The sequence below is a fragment of the Parastagonospora nodorum genome (genome assembly GCF_000146915.1).
Source record: "Parastagonospora nodorum SN15 chromosome Unknown scaffold_1, whole genome shotgun sequence".
Lineage (NCBI taxonomy): Eukaryota > Fungi > Ascomycota > Dothideomycetes > Pleosporales > Phaeosphaeriaceae > Parastagonospora > Parastagonospora nodorum.
In genome coordinates, this window is record NW_001884549.1 from 428,125 (window position 1) to 445,770 (window position 17,646).

At 52.0% G+C, this 17,646-nt stretch overlaps 8 protein-coding genes and 1 non-coding gene across 9 annotated transcripts; 4 read left to right on the forward strand and 5 right to left on the reverse strand.

The window, feature by feature from the left end:
• Positions 1–236: 236 nt before the first annotated feature.
• On the reverse strand, positions 237–1,577 carry SNOG_00184 (hypothetical protein; the record flags this gene model as incomplete). The annotated part of the gene is made up of 1 exon (XM_001790826.1): positions 237–1,577. The coding sequence occupies one exon, from the start codon at positions 1,575–1,577 to the stop codon at positions 237–239; it is 1,341 nt and encodes a 446-aa protein (XP_001790878.1).
• A 952-nt stretch (positions 1,578–2,529) lies between these two features.
• On the reverse strand, positions 2,530–3,313 carry SNOG_00185 (hypothetical protein; the record flags this gene model as incomplete). Its single annotated transcript, XM_001790827.1, has 4 exons — positions 2,530–2,600; positions 2,646–2,758; positions 2,937–3,101; positions 3,260–3,313. The coding sequence occupies 4 exons, from the start codon at positions 3,311–3,313 to the stop codon at positions 2,591–2,593; spliced, it is 342 nt and encodes a 113-aa protein (XP_001790879.1). The 3' UTR covers positions 2,530–2,590.
• Positions 3,314–3,932: 619 nt separating this feature from the next.
• On the reverse strand, positions 3,933–5,498 carry SNOG_00186 (hypothetical protein; the record flags this gene model as incomplete). Its single annotated transcript, XM_001790828.1, has 2 exons — positions 3,933–4,222; positions 4,277–5,498. 2 exons carry the CDS (start codon positions 5,496–5,498, stop codon positions 3,933–3,935), a joined length of 1,512 nt encoding a protein of 503 aa, XP_001790880.1.
• A 577-nt stretch (positions 5,499–6,075) lies between these two features.
• Positions 6,076–9,406, forward strand: SNOG_00187 (hypothetical protein; the record flags this gene model as incomplete). The annotated part of the gene is made up of 5 exons (XM_001790829.1): positions 6,076–6,386; positions 6,438–6,727; positions 6,775–8,070; positions 8,143–8,582; positions 8,633–9,406. The coding sequence occupies 5 exons, from the start codon at positions 6,076–6,078 to the stop codon at positions 9,245–9,247; spliced, it is 2,952 nt and encodes a 983-aa protein (XP_001790881.1). The 3' UTR covers positions 9,248–9,406.
• A 1,196-nt stretch (positions 9,407–10,602) lies between these two features.
• On the forward strand, positions 10,603–11,163 carry SNOG_00188 (hypothetical protein; the record flags this gene model as incomplete). The annotated part of the gene is made up of 1 exon (XM_001790830.1): positions 10,603–11,163. One exon carries the CDS (start codon positions 10,603–10,605, stop codon positions 11,161–11,163), a length of 561 nt encoding a protein of 186 aa, XP_001790882.1.
• Positions 11,164–11,745: 582 nt separating this feature from the next.
• SNOG_00190 (hypothetical protein) lies at positions 11,746–13,148 on the reverse strand (the record flags this gene model as incomplete). Its single annotated transcript, XM_001790831.1, has 3 exons — positions 11,746–12,038; positions 12,381–12,872; positions 13,070–13,148. 3 exons carry the CDS (start codon positions 13,146–13,148, stop codon positions 11,746–11,748), a joined length of 864 nt encoding a protein of 287 aa, XP_001790883.1.
• Positions 13,149–13,889: 741 nt separating this feature from the next.
• On the forward strand, positions 13,890–13,971 carry SNOG_16616. Its single transcript is given in 2 exon segments — positions 13,890–13,925; positions 13,936–13,971. It is a non-coding gene; the product is annotated as a tRNA-Thr (tRNA).
• Positions 13,972–15,481: 1,510 nt separating this feature from the next.
• Positions 15,482–15,839, forward strand: SNOG_00191 (hypothetical protein; the record flags this gene model as incomplete). The annotated part of the gene is made up of 3 exons (XM_001790832.1): positions 15,482–15,506; positions 15,557–15,730; positions 15,781–15,839. 3 exons carry the CDS (start codon positions 15,482–15,484, stop codon positions 15,837–15,839), a joined length of 258 nt encoding a protein of 85 aa, XP_001790884.1.
• A 310-nt stretch (positions 15,840–16,149) lies between these two features.
• On the reverse strand, positions 16,150–17,242 carry SNOG_00192 (hypothetical protein; the record flags this gene model as incomplete). Its single annotated transcript, XM_001790833.1, has 2 exons — positions 16,150–17,033; positions 17,137–17,242. The coding sequence occupies 2 exons, from the start codon at positions 17,240–17,242 to the stop codon at positions 16,150–16,152; spliced, it is 990 nt and encodes a 329-aa protein (XP_001790885.1).
• Between the last annotated feature and the right edge of the window lie 404 nt (positions 17,243–17,646).

The following is a 17,646-nucleotide window of genomic DNA, read 5'->3' on the forward strand; positions in this document are numbered from 1 at the left end:
TAAATGTATTTAAGTTCCAACCTTCCTTACCATAGTGCACAGTGTATCCAAACACAACAGGTGTTTTGGTGAGAACGCCGGAAGAAAACTGGTAATCTATGAGAAAGAATTTAACGGAGAGCCCGGACGAGATCGCGTAAAGTCTGCAGAACTGTGATTGACCTCGGCCTAGGTGCGCGCAAGCTTAGCTGTGTTCATGAAGATAGTCAGCCAGTAACCCCACAATGCGACTCATTTCAAGAACCTGCAATGTCTTCGCTGTCCTTCTCGAGATGCCTGTCCAGGCTAGCCATCAGATCAGGCTCAGATGGTGGAGCGGAACGTTCCTCTGTGGACGGCGCTTGGCTGGCCTCAGGCTCGGTCGCGCCCACAGCTGCAGATTCAGATACTGGAGCCACCGCAGGGGCGAGGGCAGACTCGGGCTCAGGCTTAGGTTGAGGCTCAACGGTTTCAGTTGCCTCAGTCGTGTCGATAGCCATAGGTTCTGGTTCGTCGACAGTCGCAGAAGTTGGGATTTGATTCAGCGAATTTTGCCGGCTATGTGACATTGTCGACAGCGGTAGATCGGGCGAGCTAGAAGCATCACGCATCGCGCTTGGCTCGGTCGCCTTGGACGCGTCTGCAGGCGGTAAGGGCGATTCTTGTTTTGCAGGCGGCAAGGGTGATTCTTGTTTTGCAGACGGCTGTGAGGTGGCTTCTGGAGCGATCGCGGCGGTTGTGGATGAAGTAATTGCGGCGTCCAGAGTCGGTATCTCAGTGGTCTCCAAGTTTGGCGCGCTCGTTGGCGGTGGTGCCGGTCTCAAAGGTGTCACTGGAGTCGCTGGATGTGAAGCATGTTCACCATCGTGGTCTTCCTCATCTGAGCCTTCATCGCCAGAGCCCTCGTCATCCTCCCCGCCAGCATCAGCCATTGGTGTATCGCCATCGGATGGTTCCACGGAGCCGCCTTCTTGCTTCAAACCGGGCACAGCAAGGTGATCACCGCCGGCGTTGGGCGCAGGCGTTCCTTGCTCTGCTGCTCCCTCCACAAAATTTACTCTCTTCCTGCCACGACCTGGGCCTCCACGCTTCTTCTTGGGAGGCGGGGGCCGTCTTCGGGGCGGTGTTTGCGTCAAAATGTCGTTGGCTACCACAACACCCTGTGCATTCACGACACCAACTCCCTCTACAATAGTTCCGGGAGCGGCTGTGGCCGGCGCAACTTCCATCGCATCGTCCGTAGGCTGGACCTCGCCAGCAACAGCTTGCCCTTCTGGAACAAGGACTTTGTACACAGTGGCATTTCCCTCCGCATCCAGCTTTTTTACCTTCGTTTCTCGCAATGCTGGCTGTGCTACTCCATTCATGACATACTGAGATGGGAGTCCTTTCCGCCTCTTCGCCAGATACTCCGGCTCGGTCGCTTCGAGGTGGCGCGCGACCTTGACATACTTCTTGACAGTGAATCCAGTTTGGACCTCTTTCTGCTCTTTCTCCTCATCTTCTACGTCGTTGTCATCTTCGACCGGAGCTGGCAACTTGTAGACGCGCCCAGCACGTGCAGCACGCAACAGCTGTTGGGAATGCTCCGGTAACATGTGAGAGTCTCGTGGCATGGGAAGTTCAGGCCATGCATCCTTGTCGGCTGGCCTATGATCATCCGTATTGGCCCCGATGGTGACCTCGACCTCTCGATACTGGTTGATTGGAAGTCCTTCTAGTACATTGTGCTCTATTTGACCGCGTCCTGACCTATTGGACCGGTCTCTGTTCCGAAACTAATCATGCTGTTAGCATTGGCGTTTTGACATGAACTACACATAATGTGCGAGGAAGCAATTGACGAAGTGATGATGGATCTTGATGGATTTGATGCGGAGGACCAGTTCGTGTTGGGTGCATGGATGTAGGGTATTGGAAGCTACTGTAGGATGACGGCCATCTCATTGCAAAGCACATCACCTTTCTGGGCATGGCGTATAACGAGATGAAAGAGGATGATTTGTTGGATAGAGTGCGACGATAAGAATGGCAACGTGCACGTGAAAGCAGCACGCGTCGCGAAACAGAACATGTAGATGTCCGAGTAACACCAAGTAGAAACATCTCGTCACACTTACCGGAGCCATGGTGCTATGCAGCTGCCTGGGTAGACGGTAGCGCGCAGATCGGGTGGAGGCAGGCGCGAGGGTCTGCAGCGGGAAGTCGCGGTGTGGTGAAGGGAAGGCGCGTCGGACGTGAAGTTGCGACTGCGTGGCTCGTGCGTTTGGGCGCGCTGATTCGCTACACGCCACAGATTCAGCCACCGAGACTGTTTTTTGAGCATGGCGAAAGAAAGGCTGGGTAACACTGTCAAAAGCATCGCAGAAACACATGTGACTTTTGGGTGAATGTATGATTTTGTACATATGGTAGATGGCTGTATGAGCACGTGGCACCGACCACTCTTCATTGATAACCTGTCCTTTGTGGAAGTGCGATAACATACTGCCCATGTAGAATCGCCATCCTAATTTTATACACGCGTGCTCAGTCATACGAGAGGAGTGTGAATAGTGTTACATGATCGAAAGATCAACATTCATGACTTCATCAACAACTACATGATGGTTCAATCCCACCTAATCTTGTTAGCCTGTGTTGCGGTAGATAAAGAGTCTACTCACCCTTGGTCCTTCTGCCTTACGATGTCTCCCTTGTTGCCAGTCTGCTTTCCTTGCTTGCCGCCCTCGACGACTAACCGGTCGAGCTGGTAAAATTGTGATATGACGGTTTGTCTCTGTTCCGAAAGTCAGCAGCCGTACCTCTCGACGATGAGACCTTGCCAATGTCTATTCAGGACAGCCACGGATGTATACAGGCCCATGAGGTCGCTGGTGTTCTCGCCACACATCCTCCGCGCCGAAACCTGGACCTCCAGTGGCCTCGAGGACCCACGGGCTATTGCAGAGACACACCTTCAACATTTGCAGCTCCTTCAGCCCCTTCTGCATAAGCTCTTGCACCCGCCTCTCCTCTGTCTCACTCTTTGCTTCCCGGAACGCATCGCGCGTCCTTCGTTTGGCGTACTCGCGGAAGTTGTAGGCGGCAAACTGTCCGCCTTGTCTCAGGAGGGATCGATACTAGACGCGCAAGTCAGCCATGAATTCGCCGTTTATCGTGCGTCGCTATCTATGCGTTCGCCGTGGGTTGCGGTGGTGGTGGGCTGCATCGATTCTGGCGTGCAATGCGGCGATTGGGATAGCGACGGAAAAGTCGTCGACAGTAAGGTGGGACGTACAAGGGATCGCACTTGGTAGGGCATGTCGCCTTTTGTTGCCTGTGTTAATGACATAGTGTGGGGTGTGTTATGTGTGGAGGTGTCGCATGGGAAATAAATGTCGACTATGACATAGGCTGGCTTGACATCGGAGGTGAGCCTAATACTCCGAGTCTAGTGGACGCGGACAAGCTCTGCGGGGAATTGCAGCGACACGCATGGGAACATCACTGATCAAACCGATTTTGAAGACGCTCCGTTCAATTACTTTTGAATGTCTAGGACAAGCGATCTGGGCCCAAAGTCCTGTTGTTATACACTGCGCTCTGCGTCATACCACCACAGCGGACCAGCTCAGCATCCACTGGTCGAGAACCGACCATCAATCGCTTTTCTGCTCGGTCTTCCCCATGCTGCGGTACGCTGCGCCTCTTTGCGAATCCCATAGCCATCGTACCCAGATTAATGCAGCTTCCCTCCTGTCTAGAGCTGACAAGCCTTCACGTCTGTCACTTTCCTCCTCGACCGTGCGCATGCACTTCCAGTACCATTCTTTTCGCTTCCTTCGTCCTCCGGGTATTCACACCACTGTATGCTTCCAAAACGCCGCCCAATGCATTGATGAAAGACTCGCTCGTGTAAAGGCAGAATGCACAAACAAAGGAAAGAACCGCTGCATGGAAAATACTCACGCTTACTGTCGGTATTTTTCCTGGATCCCGCGAAGCTGATCTTGCAGATTAACGTTCTGCATTTGCGCCACCTTGTTGGGATCGACATGTCCATCATAGGACAGAGCTGCCTTCTTCCTACGCGCTTCTTCCTCTGGCGAGACGTTGTTGCCGCTGACGCCATCATAAATGTCCTCACGCTGACTGGCAAAGCGTTTGAGGTTGTTCGCAACTTCGGCGGTGTTGATCGTGGTCGAGTAACGAGCTTCCATCTTGTCGCGCTGTTCTTTCCAGCGAGGGTCAAGCAGTTCGACTAGAACAACATGTTAGCAAAGGATTCTTGGCGTAATTGCAAGGCGCTACTCACTTCGGATATGCTCGTCCATCTCGTTCGCAGGAATGCTCTGCTTGCAGTTAGGGCACACGGCTAGCGCAACGTTGGCCTTCTTTGCGGCTGCGCGGGGAACGTAGTCTGTAACAATGCGACCAGGAGCGCCCCTCGTCGCAGCTTGTGCGCGAGCTCTCTGGTCTTGCTCAGCCTGTTGTCGTGCCTGCTCCTCCTCGCGCGCCCTCTCGGCTGGCGACCTGTAATCATGTGGTGGAGGTGCATATGCGCCGTACGGGGCCTGAACAGCGGGCGCCATGGGATACGCAGGATGCATCGGCGGGGGCACGTATTGCTGGGTCACGTTGTAGTACGTCTGTTCGTCAGGCGCAGCTTCTTCCAGACGCCTCGTGGAAAGCGACACCTCCGCCTTCTGTTCGAGTGATTGAGACTGCAGGTCGTTGAGAAGCGCGGGCGGAGGGAGATCTGCGTTGTCATCGACTTCATCAAACAAGACGGTTGCAATAACAGCGAAATCTTGCCAGTCAATGGTGGCATACTCTTTCTTCTCGTCCTCGGCCTTCTTTTCTTCCTTTTCCTTCTGCGCGCTAACGAACTTGACGTATTCTGCACGCTGCTTCGCTCGGTCGAGTACATGGAAGCGGTTTTCGATGTTGCGGCGTAGCTCTTCCTTGCGTGCCTCGACCGTCTTCTCTTCTTCAAGGAGGATCTTGTACTGCTCAACAAGGGAGCGGAAGAACGGGAAGAAGCTGTGGTTGACGCGCAGCCACTCGAACTGTGGGTTGCCAGCTTCGCGGGTGCGCAGCTCCTTGAGCCAGTTTTCACCCACGCGCGCAGTGTAGAGAGCCGTCGTCTTCAACACGTCGAGATCCTTGGCACTAATGTTGGGCATACGCGCGGAGAATCGGAACTGCGCTGGCTCCGGGGGGCCTTTGGGCGTGTTGTCGATTACGTGCTGAGCAGACTGCTGGGTGGTCTTGCCTTTGCCTTCCTTTAGCATTTGCACGTACCAGGCAAAGTACGGGAAGTACGGGTCCTCGTCAACAACAAAGTGCAATGCGCTCTTCGGATCGCCCGCAACGCGCTCCTTCATGGAGTGGAGAATGCCATCGCCGCGGCGTGCGACGTAGTCGGCCGTTTTTGCGACACTCTCGCGTACACCAGGCGGGGGGATCGTCAGACTCGGCGGGGGTTTGACGGTGAGCTCGTAGCTTGGGGGCGCGTCACCGTTTGAGTTTGCCATGACTGCAGCGGATTCGAGATGCGATCGACAATTGAGAGGTTGCGGAGGTGAGTTTGTTGCAGGAAATCTGGAGGCACGGGAGGCGCACGGGCCAGTCCTCTGCCAAGCGCAGCAACATCATGAAGCATCCAGTGCAGTAGTGAACCGTATCAAATTGTGCAACGGCTGTCAAACTGAATTCGGAAGCATTGCGGTGTCATCAACTACATACAATAGCATCGTGAAGAAATTCATGTTATTTCCGTCGTTGAGTGCACTAGGCGACGAGCTCGTAACTATTCTCAGCTCTCCTCGCTAGCGCGCTTTGCAACCTGGAACGACACGGTGGACTTTCCTCGAACGCAAGGACAAGGGTTACCTCACTACGCGGGACTGCTGCCCCCCTAGCTGTTCAAAACCATTGCAACGCCGCCCACCTCCCAATTGCTGGGCCTCTTCTTCATACTCTCTTTAACTTCCCTTGATGTTTTAGGGAGAGCTCACATTTGGTTTCCGTAATCTTGGAGCTATTACGACGCTCGTCGCAGCTTCAGCCCACCACTTGATCGACCGCAATACGTCCCCACACTACGCCATCATGGCGAGCCGACAGGCAACGAACCAGTACCTGAGCGAGAAGCCGAATACGCGCCGCTCAGGAAAGTCGCCCTCGCGATCACCAGCACGCTCTCCGGCACGTTCGCCCGCAAGGTCGCCAGCGTCAAATGGACGCAAGCAACAGCAGAAAGTGCAGCCCAAGAGCTACGCATCCGAAGGGGTGAAAGACTATGACATCTTAAACCTCCCGGGCTCAGATTGGCAGTTGCTGGGTCTCCTAGTTGTCGTAGCAGCTGTGGTGCGATTGTTCAGGATAGCTCAGCCCAGTAGTGTCGTCTTCGACGAAGTCCAGTAAGTCAAAAAGTTGTCAGATGAGCACACCTAGACACTAACATCGCCCAGCTTCGGTGGATTTGCGACCAAGTACATCAAGGGCAAGTTCTTCATGGACGTGCATCCCCCACTCGCAAAGCTCCTGATCACCCTGACGGGATGGTTGGGTGGATTTGATGGCAGTTTCGACTTCAAGGACATTGGCATGGACTACTTGGAGCCCGGTGTCCCGTACGTCGCCATGCGTCTTCTTCCCGCTATCTGTGGTGTCCTTACCATTCCTACCATGTTCTTGACGCTCAAGGCTGCTGGTTGCCGTACAACAACTGCAGCCTTGGGCGCGGGTCTCGTCATTTTTGGTAAGACTTCTACTTCTTTACTTGTACGCGTTTACTGACCATTGTAGACAACGCGCTTGTTACCCAGTCCCGACTGATCCTCCTCGACTCTCCTCTCATAATCTTCACGGCGATCACCGCGCTCGCCTGGACAAGCTTCACGAACCAACACGAACAGGGCCCCTCCAAGGCATTCCAGCCGTCCTGGTGGTTTTGGCTGGCAGCCACTGGTGTTGGACTTGGTGCAACAGTCAGTGTTAAATGGGTCGGTCTGTTCACGATTGCCTGGGTTGGCAGCTTGACGTTGGTGCAACTCTGGGTCTTGCTTGGAGACACCAGGAACGTTACCCCTCGCATCTGGTTCAAGCACTTCTTCGCGCGCTTGTTTTGCCTCGTTGTCATTCCAGTCACTTTCTACATGGCCATGTTCGCGATCCACTTCGTTTGTCTCGTTAACCCTGGCGACGGCGATGGCTTCATGTCTTCCGAGTTCCAGGCCACACTCAACTCCAAGGGCATGCAGGATGTCCCAGCCGATGTCGCTTTTGGCAGCCGCGTTTCCCTTCGCCACTGGAACACCCAAGGTGGTTACCTCCACTCTCACAGCCACATGTATCCCGGAGGCAGCAAGCAGCAGCAGATCACCCTTTACCCGCACAAGGACGAGAACAACATTTGGATCATGGAGAACCAGACCCTGCCGATCATGCCGGAAGACTACAATGGCCCTAACCTGACTAGCCCCAAGGCCTGGGACGACATGGGTCCTCTCTTCATCGAGGATGGTGCCGTCGTCAAGCTCTACCACATCACCACTGACCGCCGTCTTCATTCTCACGATGTCCGCGCTCCTGTCACAGAAGCCGATTGGCAGAATGAGGTGTCCGCCTACGGTTACGATGGCTTCGAAGGTGACGCCAATGACATGTTCAAAATTGAAATTGTCAAATCCCACTCCGATGGCGCAGAGGCCAAGAAGCGTGTCCGCACCATTCAGACTAAGTTCAGGCTTGTACATATCATGACTGGCTGTGTCTTATTTTCGCACAAAGTCAAGTTGCCCGACTGGGGTTTCGAGCAACAAGAAGTCACGTGCGCGCGTGGCGGCACACTCCCGAACAGTATTTGGTACATCGAAGGCAACATCCATCCAAAGATGGACGCATCCGCTGAAAAGGTCAACTACCGTAACCCAGGCTTCTTTGGCAAGTTCTGGGAGTTGCAAAAGGTTATGTGGAAGACAAACGCTGGACTTACAGAATCTCACGCCTGGGACTCCCGCCCACCCTCCTGGCCTATTCTTGGTCGCGGAATCAATTTCTGGGGCAAACACAACCGACAGATCTATTTACTGGGCAATCCAAGTGAGCATGCCCTATGCCCCTGTATCCATGAAAGTTGCTAACCTTGCGTAGTTATTTGGTGGAGTACAACAGCGCTCATTGGCCTCTTTATCGCCATCAAAGGTCTCGCAATTATCAGATGGCAGCGTGGGTTCCGCGACTATGATAATGTCACCTTCAAGCGTTTCGATTACGAAGTCGGCATGAGTATTCTTGGTTGGGCATTCCACTACTTCCCATTCTACCTGATGGCGAGGCAACTGTTCCTCCATCACTACTTACCAGCGCTCTATTTTGCCATTCTCGCACTATGCCAGATGTACGATTTTGCAAGCTATCGATTCAACGGCCTGGGCCTGAAGAAGTACCCTGCCATCGGTCAGGCTGTTGCCGTCGGTTTCCTCGCTCTTTCCATCACAGTATTCACCCTCTATGCACCTCTCGCATACGGAAACGCATGGACCAAGAGCCAGTGCAATACTGTCAAGCTGTTCAGCACCTGGGACTGGGATTGCAACAACTTTCTAGACTCGGTAAGCTCGCTTGGTATATCCTGAATGCCGTCAGCTAACTTGACTCTCAGTACGAAGCATACAGTGCAATCAACACCGATGTCGCCGCCGTTGCTACACCATCATCTGTAGCTCCTCCGCCACCTGCCCCGCCAGTTATTCCCCCGGGCGAGCAGCAGCAGCAGCAGCAGCAGGAGCCCATCGTGGCAAAGCAAGAGGAGATCGTGTCTGAGCAGCCTGCTGTTTCAGGCCCGCCCCAAGGCATCCCGAAAGACCTGCCGGTCGTTTCAAAAGAAGAACGCATCGAATACCGAGACGAGAACGGCCGCGTCCTCGATGACGAAGAGGTGGCAGCACTCGCCGGAAAAGTCAGCTTCAAGACCCGTTACGAGACCCGCACTCGTGTCGTCGATGCGCAAGGTAATGAGATATACGAGGGGCTTGTCGACGCACATGGCGATGACCCAGCTCCACCAGCTGAACAAGCTGGCGTTGCACCCCCGCACCCAGATGTTGACGGCCGAAACCCCGAGACCCAGGTCGACAGCGATGCGGCGGAAGTCAGCGAATTGCCGCCCACAGTTGAGGTCAAGGAGGATCAGCAAAAGGAGAGGAGCGTTGAGCTGGAGAACCAGGCTGGGGAGGCTAAGCCGGCTAGCGAAGCTCAGGCTGCCACGGCAGAGTAATTGTCATGGGTTTGCATGGATAAGCATTCTCTTTTCTACAATCCACGAAAATGACGGGCATGGGCATGTCGGGTTTGCGGTTCCTTCTCTTTTGTAACATAGGCATACATCGTTAGCAGTGGCGCTCAGGTGGAAAGGTACATTGACTGTCGAAGACATGTGCTGCTTGTACAACCGGAATACATCTTCCTTCTTTAAGCAACATGTGTGTCCTGCTGTAGGCTGCGACCTCTTCGCGATGCCATCTCGAGCAAAAGTACTTGGGCTCTTGTCACAGTGAGTTGAGTGGGGTCAGGTCATCGAGTCGTGTTCCGGTGCCAAGACATGAACCATGAGACTGTATCGGTCCGGCAACGTAACGCGAAATCGGGTGTTTTTACTCTTATAACTGACCCACACTGAAGTCAGCCCGAAAAGAACATGATTGCCGAGTGTTCCATGACATGACGTATGTCGAAACCAATGAGAAGCACCGTAGAAGGAGTGGGTCCTGTTCCTTGTGGTAACTTTGAAAATACAGATCTAGATCCTTGATGTGACATGCCGGTCTATCGTTGTCGGACGTGCATGCCGCGACGTTTAGTAGATGTCTAAGAACCACAAGTTTTTGGTCACAATAGAGGCTCCAGGCCATCTAGACTCGACAGCAACATGTTCTAGAATGATGCACTCATGCAGGGCGTCAGATCACGGCAGACAAGGAGGTACCTTGCATGGGCCGATCGTCCCACATTTTGAGCCATGCATGTGGACTGCTCGGATCGCGTCCAAGTGGTTTGCCGGCTTAGTCGCACAGTAGCTTGGACCCTTCCAAGGTTCTGATATTGAAGCCATGATGCAATTCGCAGACCCTTGTTCACGTGCATTGTCCTATCTGGAAATTTGTATGAGTATCGCTTGGCCGGCCGTACATACTCGTGTTCAACGCCGCTTTCATCTTCGACCAGCCCGCATGACGTCATATTATCGAGCATCTCTCAGAAATGGCCCATCACGTGTCAAATTGAATTCCAGGGTCCAACCCATCGAGCGTACGCAATATTGGGCCGAAGCCAATCGCAGTCTAACAAATCTTTTTACATACTTCAGAGCGGCCATACCATATGCAGTTATTCTGTAATGGTAACGAACGCCACAGTTGCTCCGCGGAAGGCAGTAACGATAGCGATCCCGCTCGGAAGCACTGACAAGTATTCGCGAGCTCTAGACATGCCCAGGTGGCTGTTGCTCTTCGTGCACATGGGTTTCCTGCCCGTAACGCCACTGCTGCATGCATATTCTGCCCAACCCCTCTATGGCACGATTGAAGCTCTGTAGAAGCACGGCTCGCAGCAACGTTTGCTCTCTAAACCACAATGGCCCCTACACATACCAATGCTCTTGATATGAACCGCACGCCGACGCCACGCACACATTCAACGCGGTCTTCCTTGGAATCAGTACGCGCGGGCGCACACTCCTTCAACGACTCCGGCGGTGGCAACATCCTCGTCGTGTACATCGTCACGGATGTCATCTACCCAACATCTACGGACTTCAACCACAGCAAGGGCAACTTCCGCATCGACTCGGTGCACAGCAGCAAACGGACCGCCAATGCGCGCGCAAAGAAGATCATCTACGACGGCGGCCAAGTCGACGGAAGCCAGTACAAAGTCGACCTAGACAAGATTATAGAAGAAACCAAAACGGGCCTCTTTACTGGAATCGGTATCGGAGGCAAAGGCGACGGCGGGTATGGCAGCTGCTATGCGCGCAAATGCCAAGTCGAAAGCAAAATGGTGGATGAGGATTCCGAAGATGAAAGCGAGGGAAGCGACAAGTGGAATCAAGGTGGCGAATATCGCACCAACGGCCACAATAACGACGCAGACATGGAGAATGGCGGAGAAGATGACGACGTGCAGATGGGTTGAGGAAGAAGAGACGTGAGGGAGATTCTGGCGCAGCTTCGTTTTCATTTCCCGGGGACCTCGGGAATTCTTCTCAAACACGAACTAGGACTATCTTATCGAAAGTGCAGGACACGACGCACAGTTTTGGTTTGCATCAATGGAGGCAAAATGTCCCTATTGCATTTCCATCATGTATCACGTATCATGTATCGATACATACTTTTGCTCAAAGCAATGCTGCCTGTAAGGTCCGGTGGCTGGCGGCTAGCTCGGGTCACACCTCGAGACAACCGGTCGGTCCACTTGCGTGTGCAAGAAGACTTCCCATATTTTCTTAATGCTGTAAAGATTTTTTTGTTGGTGCAAGCGCCAGGTCGTGCTTGATGAGTTGTACAATGAAGAAAAGCAAGTGTGCCGAGAATGAAACTCCATGTTCGGTTGTCATGTGCCCAGTGGGTTTGCCCCATATCACAACCAATCTCGCAGTGTTATGTTTTTTCACAGCAAACAGCAATGTTACTTTGATCCGACTCTTCAGCTCTTTCCGGAGGTACCATGCTGTTGAGAAATTCCACCACGAGCTTTTCCGCCGCGTCTCCAGATTCATTCTTCCTCTGAGCCACTCACGATCCTGCGCCGCTTCAGAATTATCTTCCTCTTCTTTTTCTTATTCACCATATCTTCTGAAATGAGGCAAGACTTGAGTTCAGAAAGAAAGTCCTCCAGGTGAATTCGATGAGTATACTCGTTATAGTCCTTGTTGCGCCCAACTATTTGATCAGCCTGCTCCGAATTGTGGTACGAGGTGAATTCGGGATCGCCCTCAAAGAAGACTTGCAGCCGGTGCATACCTTGATACGGCTTCCATAGCACCTCGTCTTGACTAGTCAGGCAATCTGCGCGAATACCGAGAGACGAGACTTACTGGAGACATCTGGTACCATTTCTGGTTGTATGAGTTCGCCCTTCGTTTCAAAGGTGATACTAGAAGTAGCTTGGTCCAACATCAATATCCCATCAACGAGATGTCCTTTCTCAATTTTTATTTGTCCCGGTAGATATATATAGTAGGGCAGTGACTCAGGTGTTGGATGCGGCACTGAGATTTCGGCTCGTTTCCGATTTGAGACTCGTCGTGCCACAGTTGGCGCCTCAACAGCTGTCAGTTGTGTCACTGCCATATCTTGGTCTACAAGAATGAGTCAGGGATATACAATGAATCCGGAGACACGACGAACCAGGTATACGCTCTGCGGCGCCACCACAACTGATCTTCCACAGCGTGCCATCTTTGTCTTTGCCAATAACTGACTTGATTTGGATATCCTTCTGTCGTAGAACTGTTACACTCTCCGCATCGATGAGCGAATTCATATTCTTGGGTGTGGGCTTGAGGTCGAGAATCGTCAAGCATGTCTGCGTAGTGGCCGATGCATACATTCCAGACTGCCTGCTCGTCTCTTGCAGCCCATCGAATGCCCACTCTGCGGTGTTTCCGCCTTCGCCTTGGTACTGCATTTCAATAATGCCGTCATTCTTGACAAGCTTAATGTCTAAGCCCACGGCGCTAACGGCTGTGCCAGCCATGTTGAAGTCAACATCGTCTGCTGGCTCGGAAGTGGAAGCTTCAAAGTCGGCTCCATCGAGTTCGAAGGTTCTCGTCGGCTTGTCGCCTAGCTTGAAAGTGTAGGTGAGCGTGCCATTGAGTTCACGGACATAGTACGTGATACCTGGGATGTGGCTTGATCTCGTGCATGATTGGCGCTGTATCGCGACGCCAGAGCTCAGTTGTAGGAAGATGTTGAGTGAGGGAAAAAGCAAGATGCTGTGTGTTCGTTGAGGTACTGTGGGGCTAATCCCTCCTCTGAGTGGCTGTCGCACTGTATAAGTGAAGGTGCAGTGGAGACCATGAGTGAAGGTGAAGCACGGTTACGCAGTTTGTGATGTGACGGAAGTTCCTCTCCAAATTCTGCAAGCAAGTCAACACTTTGAGAGTCAGGTTCCATATGTGCTATTTCCATTCTTGAGACTTACCGATGCGGATAAAGCACTAGAAGAAGAACCTAGGAAGTTGGTATGTTTGATCGTGTCGAGGTAAATTCTAATGCTATCTCTCCTCCCTTACCAATACAGCATCAAACGTGTCGCTTCTATACAACGAACGTATTCAACAAATGTTACATCGGCCCTGCAATCGCCATGTCCGCCTGCTCACCCCTAACTATTGCGTGGGGAGATGTTGGAGGAAGAACTTGCTTGCTGTGTTTGGGGTGGACTCAGTAAAGCTCCTTGTAATATAGGAGGCAGTAAAGCACTGCTTTTTAGACTCGTAGTATTATTTCAGACTGCCTTTCTCAGATTCTACCGCAAATATGTCTTCCTTATCGTAAGACCGCAATGCTTTCTTGTCACTTCCCACGTCTCTTGAACATGCCCACAAGGACAGTAGATGCTTTTTGTCTGCCCAGCTGCACATCCCCGGCATCCCCATGTTCCGTGATCATGATAGATAAACAAGCTTCCCAACAGTATAAATCTGCCACATTTGCAAACCTGGTGAACTCACTTCGAGGGTTGAAGTTCTGTCCGCCCCACAGCAAACGCAATCGCGCCCGCAGCAGGACCCACTCAATAATTAACACTCGAACTTGGTGTTGTACTCCGAAGCTGTTTCACCAACCCAAAATATCCTCACTGATAGCATATATATTTGAAAATTAAAATTGCTTAGTCATACACAAATCCCAGCCTGCTTGGCCAAGTGGTAAGGCGTCGCACTTGTACAGCAATGTCATGCGAAGAGCAGTTGTTCGACTCAGCTAGTGGGCATCCTTTTTTGTTTTACTTTTTGATAACCTTCGCTCTTTATGCGCTGATCGAAATCATTTACAGAAATACGTTATTCTTTTGAACTCACAAAAAGTATGTTTGAGATGGCTGCACGAAACGAGCACAGATTTGCCGTACCTCTGCTTCAGTTACATTAAATAGTTGTGAGGTTGCTTGCATCCACGCTGCCCCTGAGGCGATGGACGATGTGCCGTATTCCGTCGATGCTGCGTGCGATATGATTGCGTCAAATCGCTCTTCGCTAGATGCTCATATCTTTTCATCCATTCTGTAGGTCTCGTTAGGACAGGGAAATGATTGATGTCCGAAGATCGAGCTGTTCCGCATGCGAACACACCACCGAGCTTTTGCCGACGCTAACGACTTCTAGGATAGCTATAATTTGCCACACCACAGAGTTGCCACGCAACTTCACATCTTGCCGTCTAGTCCAGAACGAGGCCAGAATCGCATTATCGTGAAGGTCATTCGAATATAACTCAATTGTAACACTACACCGCTATGCCGCTGTTCTGACGTGCATGGACTGATTTAAGTGCCGCGTACCATTGGAAGCGATCGATACATGATGGCAACACTTGCACCAGGAGTTGAACAGGTAAAGCACATATATCTGAGATAAGAACACATGGTTCCCAATGTCGATCTGCAATTGACCATCGACCCAGCGCGAAAGCCCATCATCAGTGTAGAGCACTGCGCATGTCCTCCATATAGTAGGTTTGCTACGCTCAGAACAAACAGGAACAACATGGACCTGCTTCGCTCCTTGGACTGTCTACACATTGGTTCATCCCTTGACGTATGTGGCATATGTGTTGTTCTCGCGACCGGCAGGTCCCTGACATATGTGCCGCCTCAAGACCCGTCATCGCACAACTTCTCCGCGTGGAGAACAATACCTTTGATGTATGCGACCTGCATAAGCTTTGATGCAATTCACGATCGATCGATCTCTCGGCTTTGACAGAATTGGTGTACCTGGGCCGCTATGTAGTACGAGTTTCTAGCACAAGCGGCTCGCGACAAGAATGATTATATCATGACATCAAGACCACAAGTGGACCTCCAGGGTTCCCATGGGGATCTCAAGTTTACGATACCCATCATGATCTCGCATCGATCATTGCCATCTAGAGTGTGGTTTGACGCGGGCTAGTACGATTAACGAGATCCCTAGATCGCCGTTACATCATGTTCCTGAACCTTATTCATCCAGGGCGCGGACGTAGTGCTGACGCGAGATCCACGCGTGAATCACGAAAGACGCGCTTACACGTTGCGGTCTTGTCTTGACGTAGCAAAGAAATGAATTGACGTACCTGAGAAGTCGAGGGGGAGAGCTGTATGAGGGTGGGTGAAGTATAAGAAGGGGGCAGGTTTCCCTTCAACAACAACAACTCATCAACTCAATCTCATCAGCATCTGCAACTTCTACTTCAACTACCAACTTCAACCTCAATCTCAATTCCAATCACATACCATCACAATGGCGGACCAGTACAAGCCCACTGGTGAGTACCTCATCCGAAGTAACTCAGGCAGTCAACTGACCTTCAACTAGAGCACGGCGGTCTGAAGCAAGATGGGACGCCTGACAAACGTGTGGGCACTGGCGAGTTTGCCCAAGGCAAGGTCGACCCCCATGAGGCCGGAAAGCAGGGTGGACACACCTCTGGCTCCGGATCTGCCTCTGATGATTCGTCCAGCGGCAACTCTGGCGGTAGCGCCAAGGGTCGTAAGTGTTGCTTCCCTTTCAATCATGAACATTGCTAAAATTCATTGTAGAATTCGCTCACGGCAAGGTTGATCCCGTCGAGGCTGGCAAGAAGGGAGGAAACTCGTAGATACTTGTACCATGACATGGACATGGTCCTATTGCGTGGGAAATGATTCTGCGTAGGGATTAGTTATGAGCAATTAAAAACAATCAACTTTTGATATGTTCTATAACAATGACGTGATGAGTTTGGAATTGTTTCATGGTTAATGAGTGTATATACCCCGGCCCGCAAGAACAAGCAATGACAGTGCATCAAGAGTGATTGCACATGAGCATTTTTTGCAATATTATGCGCACAGTTACATAATTTATCATTAACCCTAAGAATGAATCTTTAGCTAACCTCCTAATAACTCATCTCTATCTCTAAACTCCTACAACTTCTCCTTCCCATCCTCCCCAATCTTAAACACATACTTGACTCCACTCGCCTTCCCCTCCTTCAAATTCCTCAACGCCGTCTCCACACCCTCCAACCCGCCGGGCACAACCTCATGCGGATGTGGTGTGAAGAATCCCTCCGCCAACCCCCTCGCAAGATACCTGAAGTAGATATACGCAAAGTCCTTATCGCCTTTGTGCGCCTCGCCCACTGTCGTAACCGTCATGTTCACGCTCTCCGGAATACCCTCGTACTTCTTCCCAGGCAGAACGAGCGTCAAATGACCCGTGGGTTCAAGGGCCTGGACAATGTTCGTGTACGAGCCATGCTCGCTGGTAGCATCGTAAGCGTAGTGCAGTTTCTGGCCGTTGAGCGCTTCTTTGATGCCCTTTACGACTGCCTCGTCGCCTTTGCGGTAGTCGACGATGGTATCGCCTTTCGAGCGGTCGATGAGCGTTTCTACAAACTTCTCGGCGCGCCCGGCGACGGCGATGATCGGGTGGATGTTGGCGAGGCGGGCGAGCTTGATCACGTATGCGCCGACGGCGGCGGCACCGCCGTAGACGACGAGTGGGGTGGGTTCAGAGGCAGGCTTCCAGGGTGTGGGGAGGCCAAGGCGTTGGTGCAGGCCGATGGCGGCGGTCATGGCCGCGAGGGGGAGCGTGGCGGCTTCTTCGAAGGAGGTGGTTGTGGGGATGTGGAAGGTTGTCCAAGACCAGCCTACAGCGTATTCTGCGAAGGAGCCGCCTGGTGTCATCATCTCATGGAACGAAGCGACGCGGTCGCCAGGTTTGAATTCCCAGACGTTGGAGCCGACGGCGTGGACGTAGCCTGCTATGTCGTCGCCAGAGTTGGCATTGTAGTCGGGTACGAGGTCTGGAATTTTCCTGATTATATATTAGTTCTCGTTGTATATGAGTTGAAGGTACATCGATTGCAATTCGATGGGAGAGTGATACATACCAGTCCTTGGGATTACTTCCACTGACTACAACCTCAATGACAACCTGATCCGCCTGTGGTTCAGGGATGGGCGAATCTTTAATCGTGACCTTTGGTCCTTTTGAAACGATGGCTTCTTTCATCTTTACTAATATCTCTTGGGTCTTCAGTTTGTAATGTTCAGTTGTTCAAAAAATGTCGACGATTTCAACTCGGATTCCTTCAGGGTTCAATGACGTTTGCTAGCCACGCCGCGGGGTCAGTCCACAAACTTATATAAACTGCTAGACTGCTCCCGCGGCATGTCTGGACCCCTCGCACGTCACCCATACACCAGATTACCAATGACGAATGTGGGGTAGTGGAGTATGCTACAGTACGATTCGACTCTTCGATCTTGTTCGATGCTCGGTAACATTGGGCGGGGAGACAAGTAGCCGAATTTGACCGAGACGGACGGCAACAAACGACGGACGAATGAGTTCAATTAGGAGACCGCTCGATGATAGGAGAACGAAGCATGAAGAGCGGAGAAAATGTTGAACCA